The sequence below is a fragment of the Pholis gunnellus genome (genome assembly GCF_910591455.1).
Source record: "Pholis gunnellus genome assembly, chromosome: 23".
Lineage (NCBI taxonomy): Eukaryota > Metazoa > Chordata > Actinopteri > Perciformes > Pholidae > Pholis > Pholis gunnellus.
The window spans coordinates 8,957,544-8,973,887 of record NC_136550.1 but is presented as its reverse complement, the minus strand read 5'-3'; the positions used below and the strand labels follow the sequence as shown (position 1 = coordinate 8,973,887).

The following is a 16,344-nucleotide window of genomic DNA, read 5'->3' as shown; positions in this document are numbered from 1 at the left end:
TTTTCAGAATAACAAGAGGCCCTATTGACTCTGTAGTCGGATGGAAAACGACAGGAGCTGTCAGTTTGCTTCTATGCATTACAGAGCCAATCACGGCCCTGCCCACAATGGAGGTTTAACATTTAGTTTTATGATTTGGAACGTTGCCAGACTGTTTCACCGCCGCCTCACACACACACACAGACAAAGACACACAGAGGGACTTAACAGTGTTATGTATGGCTTCATCGCTCCGTATAGGCCATAATCACCCTCTCTCCATCTCAGTAAGCTCATGCTAAATGACCAGACGTCTCTGGCGGCTGCCATGATTTGTCTCTCTGCCGTGCATAGTGCCGTACCTTACCCTCCCTGCCTCCCTTCTCTCCCTCCTTCTCTGCTGCCATATGTTGTGCCTGTGTCACCGGCCGACGTGTCAGGCCTGACTAACGCCTTAACGGCAAGGTTGACGTTGATTTATTTCCTCTGAAATCGGGGGGCTGGGGGTAATAACACAGAATGGCATTATTTGTTTATAAAATCCGAGGCTGCTTTTCTTGGCGGAGTCAAGATGTGACGACTTGATACCCCCCCCCACTTGCCGCACGCACATACCCCGCAATTTCAGATTGTGCCATGATTAGAAGGTCTGGCGAGTCGCTTAACCTCCAAGGGAATGTTTTTTTGAAATCTGACAGAGCAGAGAGGAGAAGAAAAAAGAATAAAAGATTGAGATGAAGCAATGCAATTAAATTGTCAAGGCACAGATTTAACCCCGCCACGCAATTTGGGGGCCAATTTATTAAGAATGTTTTCTGTCTGAACTAACCGGATGCTATTCCTATATCTACAGAAAGAGAGAAGGAAAGAGTGTGCAAAAAAGAGACAGTGAGAATAAACAGCACTTTAAATACCAGATGACCCATTTAATGGGAGATATTTTATCTTCCCACATCCAGAGTGGCTGTCACATGTTCTGCCTCTCGTTTGTTGATAACGGCGGGGCTGTTTAGTCTGTTGAAACTTCATCTCGGTGTTATTCAGTGATCGGGTCTATCATTCTGGCACTTTCACAACACATTTGGTTCCTTTTTAAAATGTAAATGATGCATTGCCCCGAAAAGCTCGTTAAAATTTGATCTCCGGCAAATTTGCTCAGGAGCTTGGAATCCTCAAGAAGCAATTAGCAGATTTAATTTGGCCATTTGCCCCAGTGTGCAGAAGTGGGTGTTTGTTTAAAACAGCACTTTCACCTCACGTTATCAGCAGTGTGAATAGTATCTCCTGGAACACAATGCTGTGCCGCGGAACTCAATAAAAGAGTTAAAGGCAAGGACAACCTCAAAGACAGTCTGACTGATAACAAAAGGGCCTCACCTAATAATGAACAACTGGAGTTGGCTTTGTCTTCTCTGACGTGGGGAAGCTGGGGGTGAAGGAGGGGGGGGAGAGAGGAGCTCTGCCAGCACTTGCCAACATGTTTTATGGCTAATTGAAGCATTTGGAATAAAACAGTCCCAAAATGGCCCCCTTTAGGATTGGAGCGAGGTTAATATATTGTGATCCCACAATTAGCCCAGGATTGTTAAGATCTCTTTAATTCGGCGAGGTCCATTAAGCGGGATGGGCGAGAAAGTGCTCCCACCGAGACACTTTTTCTCTTCTCTCTTTGTTCTTCCTGCCCTCTTTTCCTCCCAGCAGCTGCTGTAGTAATCAATATAAGTGGACATGGCCATCAGGAGGTTTCCAGGTTATCCCGACGTCACCCCCTTTGGGTGCCATAGCTCCTGAAGTCGGCCCACACAGAGATTTTGTTTATAAATATACAAGCGGCAAGTGAGTCATTTGGTAGAAGATTGACTTTGGTGCAGAAACTCTGCAAGGTGTGGTCCGTAAGCTGGCATGGAAAAGCTTGCCCTCCTGGACAGGGGTATTAGATCGCGCTCTCTCCAGGGTAGAAACAATCACTGAGGTTGCTCTTCACCCCAGTTCCTCAAATCCCCACTTGGCCCAAGAGTGCCTCCACTGGAGCCGCAGCAGCGGCTTCAGCATGATCGTCACGACTCAGGGTTTTACAAGTGACTCTTTCAGAATATGAGAGTCCCTTTTGGGTTATCTTTGGGGATACAGTGTGCCTGTGGGAGCTTGCCAATTTGGTGGAGGTTTTTGAAACGGGATTGAAATCGCTACATTTGAGCCTGCCACAGCCTCAGAAATTCCCCAATCCTCTCCAAACCATGACATAATGAAGCTTGCACAGCCCTCTCAACTCGTAATGTTACGAGTGTCACAGTGTGGCACAGACTGCAATATCCCCAGAATGTTTAGGTTTGAACTGACACTATAGGGGTGAATAAAGCCTCACCCAGATACAGCATTGCTTGGATAGTTGGTGAGGTTGGACCTAAACAGATGGCTGGCTCATTAAAGACTCATTTGTGATAATCTGAAATGATCCTACTTTCAATTTCTCATGCGAGGATGTATATTTGGGCTAAGAAAAGGCTCCGTCTTTATCAGCGGTTAATACCTACCCGCTTAGTGCTCAGGTAATAACTTGGGATGCTGGAAACGTGGAACATTTCAGTGGCATAGGGTTCCAGCACAGTGGATTTGAAGCTCCTTGCAAGTAATTAAACAGCATGCCACCTCATACAGAGCAATTTCCTGCAAGGCATTTTCTTGCCAATGCGACATGGCCCCAGTCTACGTCGTGTTATCTCTGTGAAATATGTCCCCTTTATCATTTTTTAATAATGACTGAGTGCTCATGTTGTTAGGAGAAAATCTACTCAATGAACATCAGATTAACGTTTTCCTCGCTGTTAGTTAGCTAACTGAACGTTTACCTCTTTATCTCTGTCATCTATAAATGAAAATTGGAGGGGGGAAAGCATTAAAATGGCCGCTATCTCATTGGAAAATCCAAACCTGCTCCAAAAGTGCCATCCGTGGTGGGTGTATAATTATGTAAAATCAGTGGGGTAGACAGAAACAAGTGGGAGGGTGAATTTTTGTGCATGTGGGAATCTGAGCCTTCTGAGGTCTAGTGCTGGTATCTGAGAGGTGGTTTGGCCCCCTCGGCATAATGATGGCCACACGCCGTCGCCGAGCGATGAAAATCCCGCCATGTGCATAAAGGGATTTGTTCTTTTTGGGCTGGCCACAGAACATCCCGAGGTGACGACGATGTTTATCTTTCCGCTGTCTTAAAGTCCCCAGGGCTTTTATGGCCCTGGAACGTACAGTTCCTGTTGTCACTTGTCACAGTGGAAAGGCACAGCCGTGCGCACACACAAACACTAGCTGCGTTCCTCTCACTCTTTATATTTCTTCTCGCTATTCTTGTTTATTTTTCGACATACATGCATAGTTATTACCCCCGGTGAACCTACATTGTAGATTGTCGGCAGCTCCTATCTCCGTTTCTCCCTTACTCTCGCTATCCATCTCCATACAGTATGTTCATCTCTCTGTCTGTTTATTTCTCACACACAGTTATAATCTCTACCATTAAACAGCCAGCTGCAGCAATCACACAACTCCTCGGGTACATCAAAGAGGAGCTGAGTGGCAAGAACAAGCTTTATTTTTCATGAAATGTTGATGGCAACTTCCCCGCCCATTGTGAACATCAGCTGTCATGCCAACATTTTAAATATATCACATTTATTTAGCATTAGCGGGTGGTAATTCGGCTTATCTGAGGATTGCTTGCAAACATCTTGTCGGCGAGCAGATCGTCTCTCTCAATTCCGCGCGGGAAGAGAGAGTAGAGTCAACTTCCGCTCATTGTTTCGTTTACCCCCACAAACCCGTCCATACCGCAACGCACCCCGACCCGTTCCTGTCTTCCCGAGATACTTGCTACTTGTCAGCCCTGGTAATGGGTTTCTTGGGGGAGATATTATTTTGGTCCAGTAAGCTGCATGCTTAAAATATGAGTGACAGGCTTGACTCACTTGCACAGGGAGAGAATTTGTTTTTTAAAAAGACTGCCAAAATAGAGCCAGCTCTGTTGCTGCAAAAAAAAAAAAAAATGAGAAAGAAAATCTTCCCACTCTGCTAACAATGAAAGCCTGCATGCAGCCACCCACCACCTTTACTTCCCTGGAAGAAAAAAAAAAGAGATGCAACTTCTCCTGACTAAAATGTCCTATTTTCCCTGTCTCTCTATCTCCCCCCCCCCCCCCCCCCCCCAAGAAGATAGATGAAGAAAATGAGGCCAACTTGCTGGCAGTGCTTACAGAGACCCTGGACAGCATCCCGGTGGATGAGGACGGATTGCCTTCGTTTGAGGCCCTGGCAGATGGGGACGTGACCAATGCCAGTGACCGGAGCTGTCCCTCCTCCCCTGACGGCTCGCCACGCACCCCAGAGCCCGAGGAGCCTTCCCTGGTAAGACCAACTGCTTAACCCCCCCTCAAGTTCTCCCATCACCACCACTCCAGGGTTAAAACACAAGTCATTCCTACGACGTGACCTCTGACCCTGCACACCCTGTTGCTTTTGTGCCTGTCCATGGTCAAACCTTCAACAAGACTGTGCACCAAAAGTGGCCATTTGTCAGGCTTCTGTATTTGTCAGCGCCCAATCCACACTCTGCCACAGTTGCCACAATGTATTCACAGTACGTGTAGTGAAAGCGTGCAGAGATGCAGATGCAGTGAGGAGGGAAGTAAATGGAATGGATCAGTGTGTTCGCTGCTCACTGCTAATTACATAACAGCGCTATTGTGGCGCCAATTCAACGATATGAACACTGTGGTTGGGCCAACTGTGGTTGACACAGTGCCACGGGCCCTGAAATCAAGCCGGCAACAAATGAAAGTAAGGGGAGAAAGTAATCCATCTCGTCTACACTCAGTGGGTCCCAACTAATCTCCCCCGGCCCGAGTCATCTTTTTTGGCAAAAAGACAGGTCTCTTGATTTAGCCAGCCTACCTTTGTGTGCTTTTTACACATGACCAAACCATCTGTGCTTAACGGCTTTGACCTAAAATGTTCTGTTATGTTCAGTTTGTATTCCGTGCCGGTCCCTTACAAATGACCTTTAGCCACATGCCTGAGTGTGTTTATTCAATCACATTAGAAAAACCTGGCTTTGTGTACACAGAAACACCTGCACAGGAAGAAAAAAAAAAAAACCTTAACTTGTCCTGTCACATTCTGTAAACTGCTTACAATTCTCTAATCTTTTAAATATGTCAGTGATATTATCTTTTCTTACTGCGGCTTTGGTCTCCTGGTTGTGCATTTACAAAGCACAGGCGGTCTAATTGAAAGAAAATGGTGATTTGCATAACCCACGCTCAATTCCCCCTCCTTCACCACTTTCTCTTGTTCTGTTTGGGTCCGTTCGCAGCTGAAGAAGCTCCTTCTGGCACCCGCAAACTCCCAGCTCAGCTATAATCAATACACAGGTGGCAAGGCACAGAACCATGCAGCCAGCAGCAACCACCGGATCAGACCACCACCTGCCGTCGTCAAGGTAGGGACACACACACACAAATGCACACACTGCCTTGCTGCTTTTCACTCCTGAACTCACATTTTTTGTTAGTGTTTGTTTATCTCTCTCATGTTCTTGCTCCGTCTGTTTTCTTGCGCTTTCTCTCTCTCTCTCTCTCTCTCTCTCTCTCTCTCTCTCCCTCTCACACGTTTCTTGTTTTGGTGGCCGCCTTTAGAAGATGTTAGACTACTGCTCTAGTCTACTATCCCAGGGGGCCATCTCGTAATGAAAACAGGCTGATTGCTGTTGGGCTTTCCAGCGAGGCATCGGCACCGTTGTCTCATTAGCTCCACCACTTATCCGCCTTGGTATGGTGCCTGTTGAAAAAAAAAAAAAAGAAGAAGGAAAACAGCGACAGGCGCTCTTGCGGGAGAGATTGATGCCTTGAGCGGACAAGATCAAAATATCAGACTTGATGGTCTCATTAGACAGCTCTCAAAAGGGTTTTTTTTCTAAAGGGGCGGGGTTGATTAAGATACATTTTATCCAGTGTAAGTATCATAGGTTTATGAATGTGATTAAATATAGTATGTGATTTCAGTTTGCATTTCATGTCGGAATGTGACATGCTGTATATTCAGTGTCATATGCAGCTGACAGCATTTGGTCTTGTCTGGGGAAACGTCGTCTGACATCTCGGTTTTATGCTTTCCCTCGTGCTTTAATTTCCTGTGAATGTAAAAAAGCAGCTGTGTGTGATCATATTTTGTGGTAAACACAACAGATTTGTGTGTGTTACGCGAACAATGTTTGCACATGCAGTGCGTCAACCTTCCTCACATAGTCTATTTTCGCACTGTGCCTTTGAGTCATCCATTTCTGGAGCACAGCGAATGAGGACTCCCGGAGGACGCGGTGCGCGTATAGAGTGGCGCGGTGGTGTTCGCTGGGCCACGCAATTAAGATGATGGGCGGCCCGCACCCCCCAACATCGCCTCCCAGACAGTTGGTTAACCGCTGTGCTCAGGCTCTCTGAGTCCCTCTTTCAGCCTCAGAAATCCAGATTTCTGTGCCAAATAGAGCACTTAACATTTCCCACAACTGTACAACAGCACTGTACAAACACTGAGCAAACTTAATCATTTTCTCTTTCTCTCTGTATCTGTCTTTGTGTGCAGACGGAGAGCCCCTGGAATGGCAAAGCAAGAGGGGGCTCCAGCCAACAGAACCGCCCGGTGAGGCGGCCTTGCACTGAGCTGCTGAAATACCTAACAGCCACCGATGACATCCTGCTCCACACCAAAGCCAGCGAAGCCAAGAGCGCCTGGGGCGGTGCCAGTAGCAGGGACAAGAGTGGCCTGGGTCTTGGTGCCTCTTCCTCTTCGTCTTCGCCGTCCTCTTCATCCACCTCCTCGTTCTCCTCCCTCTCCTCCAACTCGTCTTCCTCTTCCTCCACCACCTCCAAGAAGAAGTCAGCTGTGCCATCTCAACAACAACAACAACAACAACAACAACAACAACAACAACAACAACAGCAGCAACAGCAACAGCAACAGCAACAGCCGCCACAGCAGCATCACCAGCGAGGTGAGAGCCGGGCTGCAGGCGAGTGTAGTGTGGCTGGTGTTGGGGCTGGGAAGTGGCAGCGTTGCGCTCACGATGACGGGGTTGAGGAGTCGGAGGGTGCTTCTATCCCTGTCGGCCACAGAACCTCCACCTGCGGCCATGCCCGCCCCAAACTGGAGCACGGGCCGCCCAGTGAAGAAGGAAGGCCGCCAGGCGATGTGGGCCGGCTGGCCGTCGCTAGGTTTATTAGGTATATGCATTCTTATTCCCTCCCTCCCCGAGAGGTGAGTCACAGCTGTGAGCATTGCCGAGAGGCTGAGGGCGCCACTCAGGCTAGTGAGGGCTTTGGCAGGCAAGGCCGTAGAATCAATAGAGGTGCCAGCCGTGCACCGCATAGGCACATCACAGTAACTATTAAGAAAAGGGATGAGAAGCCGGGGCACCCCTTACTTAGCCAGCTGCTCACCTCCAAACAGAGGCCTGCTCAGTATCGAGCCCACATACTCCCACCTCAGATCACCCCTTCACCCACCATTCAGAGCAAATCAGCAGGTAAGAGGTCTGTGAGCCGAGCACAGGCTCCCTCAAAGGTGAAGGAGGAAGAGTTGGGAGGGACCAATGATTGTAGAAACCGGGGAGTAAGTCAGCTTGAAGAGCCTGACTCAGGGTCCCTGTTGTCACCTCTAGCCTTTGACCTAGAGAGCTGGGTTAACCAGCCAGACTCAGGGCTAGATATGGGCTTTGGACTAGAGCCCCGGTGGCTAAACCAGGGGTTCTATGGGGAGGATGTTGACCATGATGATGATGATGGTGTTGATGATGAAGACCATGTCACGGGCAGCCCCGCTGCGGTGCTCTCACAGGGCCCACCCAGCCCACTCTTCCCAGATACTAGAATTGCAGAACCCGCCCCTCCCTGCATCATACAAGGGCAAGGGCACCCACACAGGCAGGCACTCAGCGAGCACCCCGACGACCTGGGCCTCCTGTTGTTAGGTAATCATGACTGCATCCCCCCCACTGGCCTTATCTCTGCTCTATCTTCTCCCCTCTCCTGCTCTAACCACTTCCCAGTTTGACTTCACAACTAACCCCTATTCTAATTCGAATCTAACAGTCATTCTGAGGGCTTAAACAATGACAACAAACCTGCCTGCTAGCCAATTCTTTTTTTGCTAGTCCCGGAGGCATTCTTTGTTTGAATAGATTGAGATTTAATAAAAAGGAGGGGGGGTGGGAAAGGGGCGAGCCTTGTCTTGCTACTGTACGTCTTGTACTCATGAAGTCGACCCTTGAACCATCGTCGGCTGATTGAGCCGAGTGTGCTGAATATGTTCGCTTAGACTCAGAGCCCAGGTGCCGCTCTAGAGCGCCGCGCTACTAATGCCACGTTCCCTTAGCTGGAGCACAAGTCGGCCAGAGCCTCGGGCAACTGCACAAGCTTCCTTGACTCTCCTTTCTTCCTTCTTTTTTTCCCCTCCTCTGCTGTTGGTGCATGCGATTATGACTTTTTTTTTTTTTTGTCCAGAGAGGGGCTCACCCACTGTCATGTGTCTTGTTTGTGGCATCGTCTCTTTATGTCTTTATTCCATTTCGATCTGTTTGTTGTCTTGAGCGGGGTATGTCTGTGTCTCGACACTTGTGAAAAAAAAAACCTACCATCACTTCATCTTGCCTCACAGAGTGGACAGTCTAACTTAAGGCAATAAATTGTTAAAACGGGGTCAATCTAAAAAGATGTGGTTTTCACAATAGTGTCTATAGAAAGACTTTCTAACCAGGTATGGGTGTTTTTGTAACAATAATTGCATTTAAAGAGCCAAATTGAGATTAATTGTTGCAGAATGTGGACCTGTTCTCTTCTGCCATGAGTGTTATACCCAGATCAATAATTACACATGCTCCTTTGTGTTCTGCAGCCAAACCAACCACCTTGCCACTTCCTTTGACCCCAGAGTCTCCAAAGTAAGTGTGAGATGTTTTTCCACGTTATTCTAGGCAGGAAAAGCAACAAAAAACGACCGAGAAAAAAAAACACAAATCCAAAAGAAAACTACACAGACTAGAATCCAAGCTGAGGCATTTGTGTGACTCATTTCCATTTCTGCGATCACAACAGCTTTTTGAGGTCTTACTGTCACCTGAGAAGTAAAATATTGCACTTTTTTTTGTCTTCCAGTGACCACAAGGGATCACCGTATGAGAACAAAACCATTGAACGCACATTAAGTGTGGAGATTGCTGGAACCCCAGGTAAGCATACTTTTCTGATTATTTAAAGCGCACATAGTAATTATATTTAAGTAGTTAAAGGAACCTCTCACTTCCCTGTTGTAGCTATATGAACACCGGGTTTTCCAACATCTTGATAGTTCCATGACAGTTCAGAGTTCAAGGTGAAGGCATAGGAGTACATTTTTATGTGCTCAAGTATTGATTAGGCTTTCCAATCTCTTCAGGGTTTATTAGCAAACCCCTCCCGTCCTCCACCTCCTCCACTCCCCTTTTACTGAAGAGTTAATATGCTTTTCCTCTTCCTCTATCAGATCCTAATGCTCTCTGACTGACAGCTTACTTAGCCTACACATCATAGGAAAATTGAAATGGCAGTGTTATTGTTTTAATTGGTTTTGCGGTGTAATTTGGTTTTGCCGGTACGATCCGTGCCGTCCTGTCTTTAGGCCCCCAGACAATTCTTCAATTAGATCAGCTGACTGAGGAGTCAATTTCCAATGTTAGGACTTGTATGCAAAGGATGCTGTTTTGTAACTGTAGTCAGTGTGAGGGTTTTTCAGCATCATCTTTGTGTGTTATTGAGTTATAATTAATGACATCGGAAGACAGCTATAGGCAAAAGGTAATTACAAGGCAAAAATGAAGAGAATTTCAGCGAAAGCTGCAATATTGGGCGTCATATCTCTCTATCTCTCTCTGCGTGAACGATGTCAGTAATTACCACCTTCTCCCCCCAGATTAATCATCTAAGGTCAATAAAAAACAAAATGGCTGCCCTTTAGCCTCTCGCACTGTGTGATGTCGCACTGGCCCCTTTGAGTATTCATTTACCAGCAGGGGAAACTGTCCTCGCACATACCTCATGTCTGCCCCCTGCACCTTCTACTTATCTCTCGTGGGGGATGGAAATTGTGGCACATCAGACCGCAAGAGATCTCCCTCTGTCCCTCTGACCTTGGTCCAAGGGATATTTAACCCTTTTGTGTCGATAAGCTTTCGGGGTCAAAGGGGGATGCCTGTTGAGACCTAAAGAAGGGAAAGAGCATAGCTGCGTAAGCTGTGAGGCAATCAAGCGCGGTTAATATTTCTTCCTGTTTTACTGCACGTGGGTGAGTTTATTGACCTGTGGCCAAGTCTGGGTGTCCGTTCTGTTCCACTGCATCCGCCTCACAAGCACAGTCAAATAAAGCCCTTCACTTGACTTTACCGTCCGAAGCAAATTTAGGGTTGAATATTAGCAGGAAAATCATTAGTCCAGAATACTCCATGTTACTGAGCCCCTTTCCTACTTAGGGATTAGCTTTTGAGTCTCGTGCTGCAGGAGACGGGTGGATATGGATCCCAGTAAGCAGAGGCGAGAGCTTTGAGGTCCGCCGTTACATGTCCTTTGCACATTTACAGTAATATTCCACTACAATAAAAATGATGGTGGGGTTACTGATAACCAGATGGAAGTAAGCCAAGTGTGCGCTCTTTAAAGGCAGGGCGACAACTCATTGATGGAACTTTCCATGAATTGCTGCCAGTAACATCTTATTTTATGCCTTTATGATGCGTTGTAGTAGTAGTAGTAGTAGTGGTTACGGTTTCATAATTTGATTATCAGTAGGACCTGTACAACGTGTTCTGAGTCAAATTATCTTTAATACGAAACAAAGTCAACTTTTGGACTGTTGGCTGCATGTTTCTCGGTACAGTAAAGGTTACAACAGGCAATAAGGCCCCCTGGGATCTGACTGTTCTGGCCTAATCTCTGCCAAGCTAATAGATTTACCCTGCGCTGCCGTGTTGTCTTTAATTACTGTATCTCATGACACTGGGGTGGTCTGTGTGCTGCTATTTGCATGGCTTACCGCCGGATCAACTCTTTAAGCACGGAGTTGTTTTTCGCTCCGAGGTCTCCTCGCAATTTACAGCTGGACGAGAAAAAAAAGATTATAAACCCCTCCTCTTCCTATTCTGACTTTTCCACTTGCTTCATCGTTTCCTTTCCGGTGGCTACATGATTGTTGTTTGTGTCGGCGGATCATCCATCACCAGCGAGTTTGACTGAGAGGCACATATTTATCTAATTCTGATTTATTTCCCCCCCATTGCTAATGCCTCCTATGTTTATGATCCCACGCGCACATTGTTTTGGACAGATGGCGCTTCATTGGTGAAACAGAAGTTCCTCAGGCATTGTGTAGCGCCCCCCCCCCCCCTCCTTCTCTCGCTTCTTCTTTTCATAGCTCATTTCCATTGGCAGTGCAAATATATGTCTATATCACATTCAGAACTGAGGGAAGAGGGGAGAAAAGCGGAGAAGGAGGCGAGTGGGGTTTGCAGTCCTACTCACAGACACTTCCAGATAATAAGTAGGATGGTAAGCCGCTGGATCAGGCATTCCAAACACAGACAGTGGTTTTAGAAACGTGCATATTTATGTATCCGGCTCCCGCACTCCCAGTGCATACTTTAACACTGGATTTGAGACTAATAGCGTTCATCTGGTGCAATTCCGCCAGCAAGCGAGGAATGATGTGCATTATAAGAAAGGCAAAGACGAGGGGAGAGCGTAGGTGTTTCAAAGTGGCTGAGTTTGACTCCAGTGAGAGACTGTTAGTGACAAGTGTGTATGTGTGTGTGGGCACATTTGTTCTGTGTGAGACAGAAACAGGATAGGATGCTGAGAGACGGAAGGGGAGAAATAGAGATTGATCCAGGGAAGATGGCAGACAGGAAGAGAGAAAAAGGGGAGAATACACGACTAAAGGAAAGAGAGAGAGAGTAATGGTGGCGGCTGTTTGTGTGAGTGCATTAACAATGCTATAAAGTGGGCTCATCTCAGGACTTCCCATATAACTGCCATCTGTCTGGTTGTAAATCTGTAAGAGGCTTGGGAAACTTGGGGGGGGGGGGGGGGGGGGGGGGCACAAGTAGTAGGGACATGCCATCTGAGAAGAACGACGACCCATTCGCCAGTACTTCCTGTGCTTCTATGACATCTTGCCATGGCAACATCACCAGGCATGCTACAATGTTTCACAGAGAAGGGGACATTGCGGTGGATAATCTAGAAACATGCACGGCGTCATGTCACTGATTATTTTTTCAGGAGGTTAAAAAATGTCGGTTTTATTCAGATGAATTGGTTGCTGTCCAGTGCAGACATTTATGTGAGCCAGGCAGAGATATGATACATGTACATTCATATTTTTCATCGGGTGCATTACGTTTGTCCTCTGCGGGGTTTTGTGTTATGTTTTCTTTTTTCATGAAAAGGGATCTTTCCAAGGTCAGAGAGGAAGGGAAGGGGATGGCAAGTCATCCGTATTACAGCACCACCATATTAAGTTACACCAAGCATTACATTAATCTGTCAAGATTGCAATAAAATAGAGATCAGGATTAGGCCATGTGAAAGTGAATATTTTAATCAGGCATGTATCTGTGTCCACTGTCCATAAACTGACCTGGGAGTTTATAGATGAGTGAGGGGAGGAGGGAGAGGGGGACATGTGGGGAGGTTTGCATTATGATTCCATTTTCCTTTTTACTGCCTCCGCCCCTCCACCAACCTCTGTCTTTCCCTCCCTTTTGCAGGTCTGACACCACCAACCACGCCACCACACAAAGCCAGTCAAGAGAATCCTTTCAAAGCATCGCTCAAAACCAAGTTGTCTTCATGTTCCTCATCAGCCTTGGCATGCAAAAGAGCCAGGCTGAGCGAATTGGGCCCCGGCGCTCTGGCCCCGGCCCCGGCCCCAGGTGCCTCAGGCGGGGGCCCTATCAGGAAGGGTCCCGAACAGACTGAGCTCTTTGCCCAGCTGAGCAAAGCGTCTACCGCCCTACCTTACTCGGTCACCCAACACACTGTGAGGTGCGACCTAGAGCAGCATCGTAGCACTAGCAACAATAAGCGGGCGGTGCCCCGTGGCTACAGTGACCATGACTATTGCCAGGCGTCAGCTAGCACCAAGAAGGACGGCGGCACAGCCACTGTTTCCATGACTCCAGCAGCAGCGGAAATGACGGTCACCTCAGGTGCCACCGCTGCTCCCATGCCTCCCGCAGGCAAAGTTGGGGACAGGCATGTCGAATGTAAGGACTCAGCCATGCCACCATCCTCTTCATCATCTTCATCTACTCGTTCTCCATTATCAGCTTCATCTGGTCGTTTGGCTCTGCAGCAACATGTTGCCTCTGTGGATGGAGAAGCAGCCCGGGTCCAGGAGTTAGGGAAGCAGACCCTTACGCAAACCACCCAGATCCCCTCACAAGAGGCCACCACTGACTGGGACCAACTCTACTCTTCTGCCATCAGCAGGAAGCTCCTGTGTGACCAGGAAATCCGAGAAGAACTCAACAAGCACTTTGGTCACCCCTTACAAGCCCTTTATAGCCAGGGTACCAAGGAGAGAGAACCAGGCAGCAAACCAAGTAAGGCTGCAGCCGCTATGTCCCTTGAGGAGGCAGTGAAAGGCTCCTACTCCCAGAGGCTGCCTGGCTCCAGCTACCTGCACTCAGGGTTCCTGCCCTTCCAGGATGAGCTAGAGCTGGGTGAGGGCCGTGAGAGTCGCTTCCTCTATCCCTGGGAGGGCACCCCTCTGGACCTTCTCTTAGACTGCCCCCCCTGTTCTCCCTCCAGTTCCCCACCATCCAGCTGCTCCCCTTCACGAGGCTCCGTCTCCCCACCTTCCTCCCTCCTCCTCTCTCCCAGCAGGCCTTTCTGCTGGACCAGCAGTGGATCCCGATCCCGTTCTCGTTCCCAGTCTGACTCCCGCAGCTCCTTCTCGCACCATCGGAGGCGCTCCCTCTCCAGCTCACCTGACAGACGCCCCTCCTGGTAAGACGTTTCTCAGACCCACACACACACACAAACCTCCCGCTTCTTTTTGCTGAGCCTTGGCTGCTCCCCACCCATGCAGTTTTTTTACAGGAGCTTGGAGCTGGCAGGGGATCTAGCTTAGGAGTGTAAAACAGGCCTGATCAGTCATCAGAGCTGGTGTCAGACAGGATAGACCCTGGAGACTCTCAGCATGGGTTCTTGACCTCCTGCTTCTTTGCCTTGTCTGGACTGACTGTAGAATAGATTTGGCAAGTGTTACACAAAGTGATTTAACGGGCCATGTTCAAGGGATTCTCACCAAAGTGTCTGCAGTTATTATACTACAACGCTATACAACTCTGCCCTTTAAACCAGGTGGCACTTCAATGTCTATAAAGTGACAATGGGGGGAAAAAAGATTGGTTGAATGGTGTGACTTCCCCAAAACACACAATGAACCAAAAAGAAAGAAAACACAGAACATGAAACACGCCAGAAGCTCTGGACTTCTGAAAAGTATGAGTTTTAATCTCTAGGCGGGGAGTTTTATTTGAATGTCTTCCTAACACTCCCCCCCTCACTCGCTCCCTTGCATGCTCCTGTTTTTTGTTTGATGCCGGGGCTATTGTTTTAAGCGGCAGCTGTTGTTTTTACTGAGTGGCAAACCCTCCTCTTTTACATCCCCATAGATGAAAGCCAAATCCAGGCTGTGGGAATGTAGTCTCAAACCCCCCTCTCAAAAGAGACTCCTATCATCATAGCTCTGTGTGAGAACTACATTTCCCATGCTTCCCTTTGATCAGAGCTGAGGGGGTTTCTGTCTGTTTTTTGTTTTTTTTGGTAGAAGAACAGAGGCAAACCGTAGTTACTGAAAAAGGATGTGAGTGAATTAAGTTTGTCAGTACTAGTCCATTGAGTGCCTCACAGTGCAGTGACTCAGTTTGTTTGCCTGATTACTTAAAGGTCAGTTTACTCCAGAGAGCCAATAGAATCACTTTACTCTGCCCTTGTTCTTGTGCTCGCTCACAAATTATACAGTAATAGTCTCAAGGTATTCGATCAGAATCTGACACTGACAAGCTTTCTGAAAGTACCGTGTAGGGATTGGAGTCTTGAAAGTGACAGAACAAGAAGCTTGTTATATTTTCATGCAAGAAAAGATATATAGAATTTCAGCAAAATAATTCTCAAAATCCCTCCTTTCTGTTTCAAGTTTCACAGCGTAGTTCTCAATCCTTTAAAACGGGCACTCTTTTGCTTCACTGAGCTTCCCAAACTTCTCCCCCTCCATCATTCAGCTCTTGCTTCTTCAGCAGCACTTCAATTATTAAGCATCAGAAGCTTACGGACTGCAGAGATTCAAGCTCTCCAGTCAGGTCACTAAGGCCTCCAGTATTGACCGTTTCCTCATACAACATAGATAGCAGGTGCATGTATGGAGGTGCTAGCTCGGGTGTGTATAAAAGTGCTGTAGGAAATCATGCACACTTAATGTGGCCATGAGCTAGATTAGGGGAATACAGAATGCTTTTATCTGGAATTAACCCAGTTTCTAACGTCTAAATGGGTCTTGTGAAATCAAAGAGGTTAATTTGGATCCCAAAGCCAAGAACAAATTAACCAAGGTGTGAAGTTTTCACGAGTCATCAGTATGTTGCATGATTCATTTAAACAGTTTTTTTTTTCAAATGTGTGAGATGAACAGCATTGCTATGTGTTGTCGGAAATAATATTTTCACATTTCACATTTTCTGTTTTCCTCACAGGTCTCGTCACAACACAGATTCCAGCACCTTTCGTTCCAGGACTCACAAAAGCCCCCACCCTCAGTCTCGATCTCCTCTCAGCCGCAGGCCAAGGTGATTGTTTTAAATGAATTACTTACCCAGTTTTAATACGTAACCTTTGTTTTACGGATCGTATATTTAAGTCGCAGCTCTTCAGGTCGGGACAAATGTTTGTTCTTAGAAACTGTCATTCAAGAGAGAGTATGCAAGGAAGGATGGCTGAATCACAGTCACGATAGACAAATGCAGGGAAAGTAACTTTCTCCTGTCACCGCTCTGAGATTCCCTCTACACATCGAGACTGGAGCTTTTTGCAGCTCGTCCCGTCCACACGGGGGCCTCGTGACAAACATTGGGGGCAAATATGTTTAATTGATTACGTTTTATTGTACTAGTGACAAAAGAATCCCAAATCACACTGATGCGCATTCATACTTCACTCATGAGTCAAGCTCCCAGCTGTATAATGACGCCCATTCAACTTAGTGCCTCTGTAGTTTTCCGTGAGCCACTGC

At 47.3% G+C, this 16,344-nt stretch overlaps 1 protein-coding gene across 2 annotated transcripts in view; it reads left to right on the top strand.

Moving 5' to 3' along the window:
* Window positions 1–16,344, top strand: part of ppargc1a (peroxisome proliferator-activated receptor gamma, coactivator 1 alpha) — a 37,426-nt gene that overhangs the window by 12,336 nt on the left and 8,746 nt on the right. For both annotated transcript variants that reach the window (XM_079185124.1, XM_079185123.1), the window contains exons 3-9: window positions 4,183–4,377; window positions 5,345–5,470; window positions 6,610–7,993; window positions 8,917–8,962; window positions 9,177–9,250; window positions 12,818–14,060; window positions 15,809–15,901. In XM_079185124.1, coding sequence (XP_079041250.1) covers window positions 4,183–4,377; window positions 5,345–5,470; window positions 6,610–7,993; window positions 8,917–8,962; window positions 9,177–9,250; window positions 12,818–14,060; window positions 15,809–15,901 — 3,161 coding nt within the window. The remainder of the gene's footprint in view (window positions 1–4,182; window positions 4,378–5,344; window positions 5,471–6,609; window positions 7,994–8,916; window positions 8,963–9,176; window positions 9,251–12,817; window positions 14,061–15,808; window positions 15,902–16,344) is intronic.